The sequence below is a fragment of the Cynara cardunculus genome, assembly GCF_001531365.2.
Source record: "Cynara cardunculus var. scolymus isolate 2C chromosome LG 5, CcrdV1, whole genome shotgun sequence".
NCBI lineage: Eukaryota > Viridiplantae > Streptophyta > Magnoliopsida > Asterales > Asteraceae > Cynara > Cynara cardunculus.
Window position 1 is genome coordinate 1126846 of NC_037532.1, and position 16463 is coordinate 1143308.

Sequence of the window (16463 nt, forward strand, 5' to 3'; positions counted from 1 at the left end):
TGATAGAGTTGGTTTGCAAGACTTTTATTCAATTCCAGACCTAAATTCAAATATTGTTAGTGTCATTTTCTTAGTCAAATAATGACACCGATTGAAAAAAAATCGTTTATTTGTTTCTTATAGTCAACCGGTGCTACTGTTTGAAWTTTTTTCCCTATAGCTTTTTCTTACAGTCAAATGATGCCACCGTTTGAAATAAATTATAGGTCCGTCCCTGATCACGTCAACTTTAGAAATCATCTAGAAATTATCCTTCATTATAACAATTTTTATCAATTTCTTAAATGACACATCATAATAAAAACTATATTTTTAATCAAATAATAACAAAACTACAATTAAATATTCTTTGTTATAACTTAATACCAAATAATTCAATAGTTAAATAAGTATAATAGAGTAAAATAATCAATTAAGCAAATTATTTAATTTAATTTATAAAAATTGATTTAATAAATAAATGTTTATAGTTATACATTAAAAAATTAATTTTTTAATGTTTCGTATACTTTTAATCTATTTACACATATTTAGAGTTAAATTTATAAGAAAATTGAATATTATGTTAAATTTATAATCTAATAAATAAAAAAGTTATATCAACATTAATTAACGATCAAACTAATTATATATTTTTTGTAACGAGAATCTCACTTTATAAATTATTCATATATTTTTTATATGCCATAATTTCTTATACTATTCATTGCCACATCAATAAAACGAACGGATGTAACATTTATCAATTATCAAAAACAATTTCTTACAAAAATCATAAGCAACATATAGACCTGTTCATGACAATTTATAGACCTTGGACGAGATGTAAAAATCATAACTCATAAGCAACACATAGACCCGTTCYTGACACTTTATAATTTCTTATACTATTCACCACCTCAGCAACCACCGTCTATCACCACATCCACAACCACCACCATCCATAGCCCCTACAACCGTTGGCCATCTCCACCTCCTCCACCATCTTCACAAAAAATCGTTGGTCACCGATTACCACCATCCATTGCCACCACCACTACCACCATTGGCCACCTCCATCTCATCCTCTATTACAACCTCCTCCACAACCTCCACACACATCGTCGTCCACCGACCAACACCATTCATCGCTACCATCATGGGTCACCTCACCTCCACCGTGCCTTCACCAATTGACAATGATCTTTCAACCCGAATAAAACATAATTTCTCCTTTGTATAAATCTAGTTTTTTTAAACTACCATTAATTATATAAAAAATTTCATTCAAATATATATTTATGTATATGAAAATTATGTAAAAATATTTATAAATTAAATTATTTATATTAATTATATCATCTCTAATCCTAATGATATCAAAAATTAGATAGAGATTAAAACACTTTTTATATAATAATCCGGTTATAATTAATAATCATTATTTTCTTTTTCATAAAAGAGGATGGGATGGGTTGGGATGGGAAGGTAGGAAACGGAGGCATCCAATAAACACCTTTCTATCCGTGTGACCAATCTACACCTACACGTACACCATCCTCACTTCCACGTGTCTCTCTCTCTCTCTCTGTAAAACACACACACACAGTAACAAAACCAAAACCAATGGAGGATTCCCTTCTCTCCTCCTCTTCCATGGCCAAACGTCCCAAACCTCCATCATCACCTCATCTTCTTCCCGATTCCGATCACTTCACCATGGATGCTCTCTTATCCTCTTTCTTATCTCTCTCCGATTCCCCTTCAATCCACACCTCCTTCGACCGTCTCATCCAGTCTACCGATTCCGATTCCGATCAGAATCACTTGATCCAACGTGCTCTCCATCTCGGCTCTCTTCTCCTTGAAGCTGCAAATCGATCTGCTCGTAGATGCTCATCGTCTCATAACGCCGTCGTTTGGCCTCTCTCCCCTGACCTCACCATCAAGGTCAGTTTGTGATAACACTTCTGTTTTTAGAGTAATTTTGTTTAGTTCCAAATTTTATTCTAACAAGGTTTTGGCATATTATGGCTTTGCTTTGCTGTCTGACAAATTTATTGTGGTTTTTTTGAACCTCAGTCGGTTGTCTTGTATAATGTATAGAGTTTTTTTTTTTTATTTGGATTCTATTTTGATCTCTTTATGCAATTGGTTTCTTTTGATTTTCTGTATATGTTTTAATTAGGAGACGGAAGAAGGATATCATGAGTTCTGTTAAGTTCAGATGTTTCTGTGCAATTTTGTAGCATGGATGTTTCAGCCTTATCTCTTGTGCTATGCTATGGCTTGGCTTTCTTATCTGATTAATCTATTATTAATTTTTTTTCGTTTGTTTGTATGATTTGTAGGTTTCATGAGTTTTATCTAGTTCAGATGTTTCTATGCAATTTATGCCATCGAAGTTTCAGCCTTATCTCTTGTGCTATGCTAATATGCTATGGCTTGGCTTCCTTATTTGATTTTTTTTATTTTTTATTTTTTTCATTTTTTATTTTTTTTCATTTGTTTGTATGATGATTTGTAGGTTTTTTCGATGCTTGATACGCAAAGTGTGTGTTATGCTGCGGCTACGTGCTCGTTTTTTCAGAAGTGTGCTATGGATCCTTTGTGCTTTGCTAACATTGACTTGGCTACCTTGGTCCCAAAAGTCAATAATGCTGTGGTGTCTACTATGATTCATCGAGCTGGAGTTGCACTTAAGTAAGAACTTTTTTCTTTATGTGTGAGCATATATTGCTCTCTGTCTTTGCAATCTTGTCACTCTTTTAAAACTGTACATGATCCCAAATTGAATTGGATTCTAGTGGTAGGATATCTGGAGATGGCGTTTTCGTTGTAAGATTCTGCATCGATCTACTTTTGTTTTTCACGATTTAAATATGTTACTGTTCAATTTTAAACCTATATTTATGCTTTTAGTTTTTTACCTCCACAAAATTTGTTTTTGCTTTCTTTCTATCTAACCCAGATATTCTAAACAATTTTTATGCTGAAGGTGGACGTGTGTTTTGTGTCTTAAGAGGTTATTATATTATTGTTCAGTTGCATCCTAGGGGATATTAGGAAGATCACCTGAATCGACAAAAAAATTGTACTTGAATAGATGAGCCTAAAGTAAAAGAGTGACTGAAGGCCTGGCTAGCGGTATCCTGTAACCTAACCTTCCTAGAAGTCGAAGGTTCCGTCCTCAACAAAGGGGTGGAGCGTGTGTGAGTTTCCTTTCCGTATATAGATATTATATGCTTAAAACAGTAAAAGACTGCACAGATATACATGGTACCTTGGTTTTCAAACTGAATATCTATTCTATGGTCATGCATATGTGCCTGTCAAAATGAATAATTTATGACATCATACCAAGTTCAATGTCTACATTGATTGTAATGAAGACCACATCCTTGGGGTGGGGGGGTTGTTCTGAGGAGGGTTGGCTCCCCATGTGAGTGGTTGTTCAACTTAGAAAGATTGGACTGAGAACTTAGCATCTATGATCACCTTGGTGGACCTGGACTTGATAAGAAAAGTAGAATTCTCATGCTACAGCATTGTAACATTTTTAATTAACAGTGGTTTTATCATTGGAAGCTTCTATGTTTTCAATCTCAGGTGTTATCATAAGAGGTTCTGATTTTTATGGTTTCTGTCACGTTCAGGTCTATCAAACTTGGTGTATTGCCGCCCATTCCTGCTCCTCCTTTCTTTTCGTCTCAGCCATTAGTTTACAGCATTAGGAACTCTAACGATGCGTCAGGATTTTCGTGGAATGACAAGCGATCCAGGCAAGGAAGGGAGTCTTCCATTCTAACAAGGTCTTGCTTGAATTCTTTGAGTGGGAATGGTGGTGCACCTGGGTACGTCTTTATTTTAGAATGAGTCGAGTCAATACTGTTCATTGTCCTTTCTATTCTAAGGTTTTGTCTATTGTCTCTTGGTTGTAATTGGAAGGGCTCATTTGAGGAGATTGCACCTTTACAACATTGAAAGAATGGATAATACAGCCCTCTTGGCATCATTATCAGCTTGCCCTTCTCTCCTCGATCTAGAAATTGTGGGCCTGTAAGTCCTTTATTTCTTTTGTTGAAATCTTTGACTCGGGTACTATGCCTCATCAATGGAACTTCTGAAATGACAGTGCTACAGATGTTAGCTTCTGTGGCATGTAGGTGCATCAAATTTTGTATCCATCTTTCTATGCAGTTTCTTTCTTTGTGCTCAAAGWGATCCATATGCGCTATGTGACATGTGGCTGTCATACTAATTTATGTCATAGGTTGGGACACGTAGAGAAGGAAGTAAAGGCTGGTTCTTAATGAAGACTGTTTTTTATTGTATTCTGTTGTAGGAAGATAACTGTAGAAGGCATCTTCCAATGTATGAAGAGGGGGAATTTGGCAGAAATATATTGCAATGGCAACTTGACTCCATTCTATATTGAAATATTTTGAGTTCCAAGTGTTGATTCCATCCTTCATAATTGTAGGAAAAAGGTTCTATTTTCCAGTTGCATTACAAGATATACAAATGAGAACTTATGGACTGGCATGATTCACTCAATTGAATGCATAGGATAGTTGATACTTCTAGTTATTCAGCCTAGTAGCGGTTCCTTTTCATATCCTTAAAGCAACTATACTCGCTCGTTAGCCTGTCTGGCTCTTGACCTGCTTCACAAATGATTATGGTTTTTCTTGTTCCTCATTGCAGTGCATTCAAGCAAGCTCATGCTGTCTTTTATGTTTTCATTCTTCTTCCTTTTTCTCTGTAATGTGAGCTTCTATTTTCCAAGTACTAAGGAACTCTGTTATGATAGGCATGTTGAGTTGAGGCATACGTTGGAGTCGGTAAGTAAACATTGCCCCTTGATAGAACGTTTGGTTTTCGAATCTTCAAAAACAGGTATGTACCTCTTAAAAGTGGTATTTCATTTTCACGCTTGACATTTAAAATAATGTAGGATAACTTATATGCAGGTAGAGATGATGGTTTGAAATACCCCACCTGCAATGAGTTCGTTCTCAACTGTCCTAACATAACTACTTTGGCGCTAAAAGGATTCAAGTTGCATGACTACAAGGCTCGTATGCTGGTGAAGGTTCGTCTCTGGAACTTCCCGCTTTTCATTATGACATGGTTTGCATATTTTCATGAGATACTCTTGAGTTATAGAACTTGATCAACTAAATGTCAAATGTCAGATTAGATAATATGCTAGGGCAGAATGCAGATTAGAGATCACAGGCTTTTGTTTCATTAGTGAATTAATTATGTTCCTAATCTATTTTGGTGCCTGATTTGTTTATTTCCCTAACTAGTAATATAAGTAGCACCAACATTTAGATGTATTGGCCTTTGTATTCAGAGGAGCACATACAAGCACAAGTATTTAAGATTTAACAATATGAAGTAGAACCATAAATATTTTGAGAACCTGAAAACCAACTATTTCATGTATCATTCATGATGAATAACTTTGAATAATCATTAATATCATTCATTTTCGTTAGTCATATAATTTATTTTCGTTGTGAATATGATAGTCATTTTCGTTATGAATACCTATCATGGCATTCATCATGAATAAAATATGAATAGTTGGTCCACAAGCTCTCAAAATATTTATGGTTTTCATTACCCCTAGGCCCTAGCAATATAAACAACTAAATGATGCATTACACTACATCTTCATTCAATAGTTCTCCTACTGATAAATAATGTGAGTTTGACCTATTGCTTCCAGTTGTGATCTATTAGTCTATTTTTCAGGGGTTGCGCAAATTGAAACATATTGACCTGTCAACATCTTATTCGTTCACCGGTGCCTTTTTAAAGTAAGTGACCCATAAGTCATGACCGTCWAAACTCCAACTACTGAACTGTGTTGATCCTTGGCTGCAATCCTAACTTCAAATTTGAAATTATAGGAACCTTAGTGCCAATGGAGGTGGAGATCATTTGGAGGTGATGATGTTACGAGACTGTATGCATCTCAAAGAAGTATGGAACTGTGCCTTAATCCCTTCTTTTTTTAAGTATATAAGTTCAATATACGGCAAATACTAACACACACTCCTCACATTTGGTGGGTTTGGACCCTTGACTTCCCAGGTGGCTGGGCTCTACCAATAACCTAGGTATTGCTTGGCCAATGAGTCTTTTCCCTTCCCTTTCCTTCTTGACTCGTTTAGAGCATCTCCAACAAATTCTCTAAAATAGAGGAAATGGAGATTTGTAGGATTTTGGGCAAATTTTTTCCTCCAACAGATTCTTCAGGATGGTGAAAGTAGGAGAGAGATAAATAATTATTTTATTGTATTCTCACCGGTAAAGAACATTAAATATAAATGTGTAGAAGAGAAATAATTTTTTAATTAAATGTATAGAATATTCTGATACTCCCTTCATCCCAAAAATAAGTGTCCACATTTTTAGTTTAGTTTGTCCCAAAGTAAGTGTCTGTCTAACTTTCAAAAGTAGTTGTCCATGACGAAAGATTATGTGAGAATAGGAGTTAAGGAGAGAAGTGTACGAAGGGTCCAGACCCTTGGTCACTTTTAATGTCACCTCCATCCCATGAATTGTGCTTCTCATGGGAATTGATCGGTGCATAACTTCAATTCTCACCGGAATCCAACCCATAATTATATATTATTAGAACTATGTGTCATTTTCGTTGTAGACATTTATTTTGGGACGAAGGGAGTAATGTAATTAATGTTGTAATCTCCAAGATAGGGAAGTTGGTGTTGAATGTAGTTTTTTTTTCCCGAGATTTTGAATTTTGATCCTCCATTTTGGAGAATTTGTTGGAAATGCACTTACTCTCTACTATCTAATGATGGTTGGCAGATTGAAGTTGAGCTGTTTATGGCAGCTGTTCTTGCAGGGGAATTCAGACTCCTAAGACATCTTGTAAAAATTTACACTCTCTCGAGAYAGTCGCTATTTTTCTATGATCTGCTCTAGAATTTTTAAGCATTACTACCAATTACACCTTCAGTTTTTACAAAATCCTTATAATAGACCACTGTTTGAAATCTCGTCGTTTCTAACAGGACATATCTAACCGGGAAGGTCTAGCATGTGGAGGTGACTGGTATAACAGATGTTACAGTGCAAGGTATGGTGGTCTATCCTCACCGTTCCTATCTTTTTGAACATCCTGTTACACATGTACTGAGAATATAGAACTTGACGAGTATATATAAAATAAAATACCATATATTATATTATAGTCCCTTACAGATTAAACAACTAAAAAGTTCTAAATGACGTAGTAACATATGGAATTCACCTAAACATAATCATTCCCGAAAGTGGAAATTGGGAATAGGCAAATCGGCTAGAAGATATAAGCCTAAAACATTATAATCGTGCTAAAGGTTAAAACATATTAATTTGGTAAAGGTTAAAACACGTATAGTTAGAGGATCTCCAACAGATTTTCTACAATTTCTTTAAATTAGAAAAAAAGTCAAACTTTGTAAATGTTTTTTCCAACTACATTCATATCCAGGAGATTGGAGATTTCAACATTAATTATATTATCAAGAGTAACTTATATTTTTTGTTCCTGTGTTTTGTTAAAAAGTGCTATTTTCATCCCTATGCTTTTGAAATTACAATTTTCATCCTTATGGTTTATAACTTATTTCTGTTTTAGTCCCTGTGGTTTACAATGCTTTGTTGTTTTAGTCCTTGTGGTTTACAATGCTTTGTTGTTTTAGTCCCTCATACTTAATGATAGGTGTTAGGCTTAGGGACGAAAATAGTAATGAATAACAAACCATAGAGACTAAAACCGCATTTTGAAGCCACAGGGACGATCGCACTTTTTGACGAACCACAACAATGAAAAATGTAATTTACTCTATTATTAAAATATTTTATAATTTTATCATCTTAAAACACTTCTAATTTTTTTATAAAATAATAATAATTGAATTTCAGGAACGAGGAAGAAAATTATCTCTCCTCTCACCAATTCTTAGAGAATTCTTTATTTTTGAGAATAATACAGAGAATCTGGTGGAGTAAAGTAGAGAACCATATCTCAAATTTCTCTATTTTATAGAGTATGTTGTGGATAGTTCTTAGGGCCTGTCTGTTAGCAGCTTAATGAGCTTAATGGGACTCGCAACTTATTCGGTCAGCTATACAGCTATACATGACTGTTTGGTAGTGGCTTAATGATATAGAATAAGAGTATCATTTTCAAATGATTTCTCATGAAAAAAAATTCATTCGCTCTGCTCGACACCGGGATCATGCCATGTCTTTTGTTCATATTCCTTGCTTATTCAGTAAGCTTTTAGGAGGATCTTTATGCAAAAAGTTTTTTCCAAACATGTCCCTCCAAATTAAAAAAAAAAACATGCTCCTTCCATTTATTGAAAAAACCGTTGCAAACAAAAACCATTCTCATCTATACAGACAAATTAATCCACACAGACAACTTTCTCCATCCATGGAAAACCAACCTAACAATTTCATATCTCACACCATGTGTTATGCAGTTTCATTCATATCTCACACCATGTGTTATGCAGTTTCATTCATATCTCACACCATGTGTTACGCAGTTTCATTCATATCTCACACCATGTGTTATGCAGTTTCATTCCTATAAAGGAACTATTGGAGCAGAGGCCGGATTTCTGCCTCGTGGCAGAGTTCCCAAAAGGAAGGTAGGTACACTACTTTGTGAATCATAGAGAACGGCTGATTCGGCTCAAACCCCTAAACCTAACCTTTTTTCTTTATTATAACGTTTGCAGTTACTTTGACGTTGAACAATTGACGGAGAGCGATGTGAGTTTGAGTTTATCATCAGGGTCGCACTCAAGCAGCCATACGGCTTATCATTCAGTTTTCATGAACACATCAGATGGCAGTTATAATAGTGATCATGGTAGTGGTAATGAGGACAGTATAGAAAGCAGCTTTATAATTTACGAAGAGAATTCAGATTAGGTCCTCCGCTTTCTTTCCGTTTCTCCAACGAGCAACGATGTAGAATATCCTAGTTAATAACCAGGTATGTCTCTCTCCCCCGAGACTGGGCGTAGCCGGGTGAGAGAATTGTGCAAAGTTGTAGGGTTTTAATCTTAGGAATTTGTCGAAGCTTGTCCTTTCTCTCTGATTTTGTTCCACCTATTTTAGCAGGACAAATAAAATGCATTTTTTGTCCCATTCTGGGGTAGTTTACCAAATACTTACCAGGTAAGTGCTTATTGGGTGTCACTTTACCTTACCAGGTGAACATGGCAAGGACCAAAGCAATGACCAAAACTACCCGGTATGTGTTGGAGATGATTCTTACCCGGTTGGTGCTTATTAGGTAAGAGGTGCTTACCAACAAGCACCTGGAAGGAGTCATTTACCAAACGCTTTTCGGATAAGTGCTTATCAGCAAGAGATATCACTCACTTTACCGACAAACACCTGTAAGTGGTCGTTTACCAAACGCTCATCGGATAAGTGCTTATGAGCAAGAGATATCACTCACTTACCTTATTGTAAGTGTTTACAAGGCAGGAGCTGTTTTCCTCACTTGTTGTGTAAGACTCTTGGTTCTTACCATACCTCTTATGGAGTAAGCTTATTGGCGTTTGCCATGTTCAATCAGTAAGATAAGTGATATCAGTAGGTGTTTACCAAGCGATGCCCAAGTTTTCTAGAACCTGATGCTTACTTTATTTCGTATGGGTTGAAACCGAATTCGACCCAAGTCAGCCTTGTTTCTTTTTCCCATTTTATACGGATCAAATCATCCAACAATGGACACCTATGCGAAGTGCGTATTTTCTCCAACATTTGTAGCCACGAATGAGAAACCAAATAGGGTTCATATGTGTATACTCTCCACCTGTTGGTAAACATTCAAGAATTAAATACTCTCCACCTGTTGGTAAACATTCAAGAATTAAATACTCTCCACTTGTTGGTAAACATTCAAGAATTAAGTCATACGACTTGATACTCCAGAATTTCCGACTCCTTTTAATTGATTTAAAGTTGACGATTAAAGAGAACGAAGGCGATGTAAAAAATGGAAGGTAGTAATAGGGTATCATAAATCTCTAAATACAATTACATTTAGAGAAATTAATTAAAATAGTCATTTTTAATTTGTGGTTTCTATTTCTTAGCTATTTTTCTTCGAAAACCATCAAAATGTCGCTAGCTCTATAATTTGCGGAGGGATAAAAGTGTAAAAAAAGGAAGTTTTTGAACCAAATATGTAAAATAGATATATGTACGCAAGTTATCATTGCGGAGGTGTTGAGACTAATCTAAAGATTTGGTACGTGCATTTTGCGGACTTCGTTCAGGAACTTTCTTTTGTTTATACTTTGACTCCTTCGTAAATTGTGGACCAGCCACTTGTGAATCTAAGATATAAAATCAACATCTGAAAATGACTATTGAAATTTATTTTTCTTACATTTAACTCTTAATGGATTATCTATTTTAGAGATATTAATATTTATTATATTATTAAAATACTTTATAATTTATAACTTTTTTAAAAAGAGTTTTTATAAATAATAATTCAATCTTAATGATAGGATGAATAAAAAATTAATTTTTTTATTATATATTAAGTTTTAATGAATTTTTTAAATTTAAAGGTTTTTTTTTGTTTTTTTATTTTTTTTAGAGAATAATATAAAGAATTTATTGAATGTAAAGACTGAAGCTGGGTCAAAAATTGTCGAAGAAGCCGTCAAGACGTGGTCCAGTTATATTAAGAAATCACATGTCTAAAGTTTACGAGTGCAGAAAGAATAAGCCGCTGAATAAATTAAGGAAAGAAATCAAAAGTTTGGTTATAAACGTGGGAGGAAAATCAAATAAAAATTGAAAATGTTTAGAGAATATTATTAAAATTATCTAATCATTTGAAAGGGTATATCTATAGAGGGAAGTTAATAGGAAAATCAGTAAAAAAATAAAAAAACTGAGGAACAATTTGGTAACAATTTATCGATACGGTATGTAGATATGCATATAAGTAATTGAAGCAGTTTCTTGGTTTTTATGCACGTACATGTTATGCATATTTGTATACCGGATAAATTGCTTACAAATTATTTTTATGAACATATGCATACCGTCTAGATGAAATGTTACGAGGGTGTTCATTAAATTTTAATTTTTTCTATGGTTTTCTCTTGAACTTGACCTTATATTTTGACTGTATCATTTGCGAACGTACAAACTTCAACCCCAAAAGTTGTATCCTTGTATAACTCGGCTCGAAAAAAATTATTTGAGTTTTCGGAGTCGAGTCAAATACCAATCTTATAGAGTTCAAATCATCAACATCAAATAGAGTATAAAATGAAATTAAAATAAAAAAACAATTATCAAACTACCAACACTTCAAAAAGGAAGTAGGGATTTTCTGTTACTGAAATTAATACATACAAGTTGGTCTGAACACCGACAATTGAAATTAAAAAAACACACTTCAAAGAAGAAGAGAAAATACGAGAGTATACAAGTGATTTTTGTCCTTGTGGTTTGCTGTGCTGTTTATCGTTATTTTCGTCACCGAGTCAATTAAATACAAGTGATGAAAATAGAAATAAAATAATAAACTACATGGACAAAAAACGAGCTACAAAATAATAAATCATATAGACGAAAACAACAACGAATTATAAACTACAAGGATGAAAACCGTAATTCCGAAAACACAAGGACTAAAAATGGCAATTTCAGCAAACCACAAGGACCGTCCCTATTCATTTTTCCAAACATACAACACCAAAGAAAACCCCAAACCCTGCGATTGAACACAATCTTTGATCAACGAATTCGACCAATTAATCGCAGATCCCCACAATTTCTCAGCCGAAAGACAAGTTTGAAACATGAACACTCCATTTCCCCCAATTAATCTACCRAAAAACCAACTATAAACATCCCAATAAACTTCAACCGGCAATCCATCCACCAAAATCGTATAATTTCCCCTAAATTTCCATCGAAGTTGCTTCACTTGCATCACTGTTTTCCCATCGACTCGAATCAATAGAAATGGATCATTGGTGTTAATTGTATCACATTCAATCAAGATGTCATGAATTTGACCCTTCCCACAAAACTGAGCAGTTGTTGCATACGATTTCTTCCCAAATATGTGTTCTTTTTTCGAAATGAAAATGGGGTTTGGGGAGGATGATGAATTGAAGCCATTGTTGTTCATCTTTTTGTGTACTTCTTTCTCCATATCACCCAATAGTAAGATGAGTTCTCGGTTTACAGTAATGGCGAAATAGAAAGCTTCAACTGGTTCAGGGGAAGAACCGAATTTGGCTGATGAAAGATCCCAGAAAAAGTCGATTGAATTGGAACCCATTTCGAGGTTTCGATACCCTCTTTTTTTSGAGAACAACCATGGTTTGATTTCGAGTTTACACAGAGAGTGGTTTGTGGGATTGTTGATTTCAACAGAAAGATTCTGACCCATTAAGGTTTTGGCCCAAGTTACAGTGACAATGAAGCTGGATGAGCTGCGTAGTTTACACTGATAAACACAAGTGACAAGATTTTGGGCGGTGGCGGTGGCAGTGGCAGGTGGTGGTGGAGGAGGACCAGATGAAGAAGCATCAGAAACTTGAACACCATTTTCACCAAAACAAGATGGGAAATCCCTCATTTTTATATGCTCTCAAACCAACAATTCCACAACTGGGTAGTGAAAACTTTGGGGGGTATTTTAGGAAAACAACAAAAAAGAAGGAATCGTAGGCAAATTCTGAAGGGTACCCGAAAWTTTCTTACAAAAAGGGTCTAAGATTTCTTGAATGATATGTGCATGAAGCTTAAACTGGTAAAAGTACCAAGATTTCTTGATCTTTTTATACCCAGAAAACTGGCTTAATTTTGGGAAAACAACAAAAAAGGAGGAATTGTAGGCAAATTCTGAAGGATACCTTGAAAATTTCTCACAAAAGATTCAAGATGCTTGGATGATATGTGCATGAAGCTTAAACTGRTGAAAGTATCAAGATTTCATTGATCCTTTTGTACCCAGAAAACTGGCTTATGGAAGGGCAAAAATTTTGGGGGTTATTTTGGGAAAACAACAAAAAAGGAGGAATTGTAGGCAATTCTGAAGGGTACCCTTAAGATTTCTTACAAAAGGGTCAAGATTTCTTGAATGATGTATGCATGAAGCTTAAACTGGTAAAAGTACCAAGATTTCTTGGCCTTTTTGTACCCAGAGAACAGGCTCACAGAAGGGCCAAGATTATAGGTACATAAATAAATTGGCTTAGATTTTTTGAACCCAGAAAACTGGCGTACAGAAGGGTGAAGATTATAGGGTACATGAAGGGCAAATTGGTAAAATAGGAAAGAATTGTTGTACCCAGAAAACAGGGTTACAGAAGGGAAAGATTATAGCATGGAGTTTAAATTGGTAAAGTGGCAAAGGTTTGTTGATGGTTTGAAGAGGAAGCTTGAATGGGTGGGGGGRAAAAGATAAGAGGTTTGTTCCGCTCTCACACAGTGACACACATAGTGAAGGTGAGGGACAKAATTGGAATGAGTGTGGCCTTTCATGCTTTTATGATTGAACCTCCTTTTTTGGGCACAATAAATGGTGTTTTTATCAACGAGATCTTTGCTTAGGAATGTAAGCAACAATAATGAAAGCATGTTGCTAAAAAATTTAAAAAGAGGAATATATATATATATATATATATATATATATATATATATACTAGTGGTCTATCCGCGCAATGCGGCGGGAGCCATGAATTTTAATGATTTTGAAGTTTCACTGGTTTTATAAGATAAGATTTAACGATAATATAGGTTACACTTGGTCTTTACATATTAATACAATTTGAATAAATAAGAGTTATGGTTCCAATTACAGACTATCGATGAAAAAAATTGTATGACAGTTTAAAATCCAATGTATTTAAAATTCCAACATATTTAAACGACTACACAAATATATTCGATTTACACCAAGAAAGAACCAAGAAACTTGAGTTTTAAGATAAACACTCAAAACCAATAAAAAAACTACAAATTTGGCAGATCATAAGCCATGAAAAGACAAAAAAAAATGGGTTTTAGAATGAAATTTCAACTACTTACTCTCTTTCTTGTCCATAAAATCAGATGAAGGTTGAATATATATATATATATATATATATATATATTTCAAAAAAACCCAACATATTAATTCAAAACATATCATACAATGCAATTTAGACAGCCTAACCCCAAAATATATAGTATATATATAAATAAATAACTATAAAAGTATAAATCGTAAATATTAAAAATATTTTTTCACAATATATATAATATATAATAATATAATTAAGTCAAAAACTATTCAATATTGGACTCATTTCGAATGTATTAATGAAGACGATTATAACGGTGTAACTTGTTAAAATAAAAATATATGTTTTAAACATGTTTTAGTTGATATACGATTATGTATGTTAATTTGATAAATGTTTAAAATAAAACATTTAAAAGTAAATGACATAAAGTAAATTAATTAATTAATTATAGGGGTATAAAATGTAAATTTAAAATTATAATTTTAAAAAAATTGGTTGTAAGAGGGTGAGTGTATGTGAGGAGATAAGGGGTGAAAAAGTGAAAAAAGTGAGTATAAAGGGTATTTTGGTCCTTTAATATTTTAAGACTTTTGCTAAATTTGTTTAATATATATTATTTATTCACGAAAGACTTGTTTTTGATTTAGTTTTATTTATAATGGAATAAATCATATAATTTTCTTATGAACAAAAAAAAAAAGGAATCAGATATATTACATAAATACAATGTCTTTTATAGTAATATACTCGAAGGATATTTAAAGACCACTAATATCTTTTTAACTAAAAAACATGATTTTTTTTAACAACAATATTTGTCTTATTTTATTTACTTTTTCGTCATTTATTTATTTTAAACGTAAAGCTTCTAAGTCACATAGTTTAAGTTATAACAGAAAAAACGTTACTTCTTTAGTTAGGTTTATCGGAATTTAATAAATTTATTCTCAACTCTCATTAGATGTAATTTATTAAAGTCAATATATAATATATTGCTTGCTTTTGATCCAAGCGATACACATCTTCAAGTTAAATGATTACAGGTTCGAGACTTATTTCTTACACAAATATTTGAATTTTATCGGTATATGAAATAAGTAAACCATTTTTTGTAATGAGTAACAACACGAAATCTTCGAACCCAAATTTTTTATTATCTTATTAAGATACCCAAATTATGTTTCTCACTTTATACCCAATTTTGTTATAAAGATACCCCACCCAAAGAGTGAATGATGTGAGGATGCATATACATATATGTATTGCATTTACAAACTCAATCATTTATATAAACTAACTATGCAAAACAATATCAATCGTCCATCTAATCTAATCAATATCTGATTCAAATGAATATTTCAACTGTTTCCTAATATAAAACATAATAATCTTTTATAAATATCAAAATCATATAAATAAACACTGCATCATTTTTATAAACATCTCAAGTGACTTGGAATCATGTTAGACCAACTTTTTACACTTGAAACTTTAAAGTAAAAAACCTGTGAAGGTAACCTTCATAGTGTTTTTGCTGTGAAGATTCGGAGTTTTTTTTACCTTCACAACATTTTACTGTGAAATTTCAAATATAAAATTATGGTCTCACGAAAACAGATTGGTCTGATGTAAAACCAATCTTATATAAGTATATAATAAATAGATACAAAATTGTACATATGAGACAATTTCTGATCCTTTCTTAAATAGCTGGTATTCTTAGGTGACAGTTTTTGGTGTTTTATGCATTTATTTATTTGTTTTGGCATCACATGATCCTATCTTACAAAAATTGGCACCAATAATTCAAATAGCAAAAGAAAATTGAATTATATCAAACCAATACCAGTATTTAACTTGTTCATGTCTACTCTAACTTCTAATACATTTATTTTGAGTTATATCCTAAATCCACTCATATATAATTATCAGGACTTCCTTTTGAAGAGGATACAAATCATGACATCTACAAAAATCATGTGCCTATTTTACATGATATTTTTCCATCTATGGTTCAAATTTGATGTAGTGATTAACATATATATGTTTTACAATATGTTCGTTTCACATTTTTGACGTGTTTGTGAAACAAAAAGTACACATAAAAAAGTTTTACATTGTGAACAGGGTACATATGAAACAAATATATGTTAATCAATACATTAAATACTATACCTGGATGAAAAAAAATGATATAAAACAAAACCTTAAAGTAGAAGTTCTCACATAATTTACGGATTAAGCCAGATTTGCAGACATACATATACTTTGAAAGCTACAATCCTAYGAGACAAAACAAACTGCAACAGGAGACAGCACTTTCTTTTTCTACAAGCTTTATATGACTCACTGCTTAATGGACAACATCATGCAAACACGTTA

The 16463-nt window shown here is 33.3% G+C and overlaps 2 protein-coding genes across 3 annotated transcripts; one reads left to right on the forward strand and one right to left on the reverse strand.

Moving 5' to 3' along the window:
• The first annotated feature begins 1588 nt into the window (after nucleotides 1-1588).
• On the forward strand, nucleotides 1589-9265 carry LOC112512464 (F-box protein At4g02760-like). Of its 2 annotated transcripts, XR_003069231.1 has the most exons (13): nucleotides 1589-1929; nucleotides 2507-2682; nucleotides 3636-3833; nucleotides 3928-4038; nucleotides 4793-4878; nucleotides 4953-5074; nucleotides 5746-5810; nucleotides 5904-5976; nucleotides 6829-6891; nucleotides 7035-7099; nucleotides 8595-8666; nucleotides 8757-9016; nucleotides 9237-9265. XR_003069231.1 is itself a non-coding variant. In XM_025118443.1 (12 exons), the coding sequence occupies exons 1-12, from the start codon at nucleotides 1606-1608 to the stop codon at nucleotides 8950-8952; spliced, it is 1551 nt and encodes a 516-aa protein (XP_024974211.1). In that variant the 5' UTR covers nucleotides 1589-1605; the 3' UTR covers nucleotides 8953-9181. The 2 variants fall into 2 exon arrangements, 1 of the variants encoding a protein (XP_024974211.1); XM_025118443.1 differs by lacking the exon at nucleotides 9237-9265 and having other exon boundaries at nucleotides 8757-9181.
• Nucleotides 9266-11366: 2101 nt separating this feature from the next.
• On the reverse strand, nucleotides 11367-13436 carry LOC112513211. The gene has a single exon (XM_025119410.1). It carries the CDS (start codon nucleotides 12647-12649, stop codon nucleotides 11729-11731), a length of 921 nt encoding a protein of 306 aa, XP_024975178.1. The 5' UTR covers nucleotides 12650-13436; the 3' UTR covers nucleotides 11367-11728.
• Between the last annotated feature and the right edge of the window lie 3027 nt (nucleotides 13437-16463).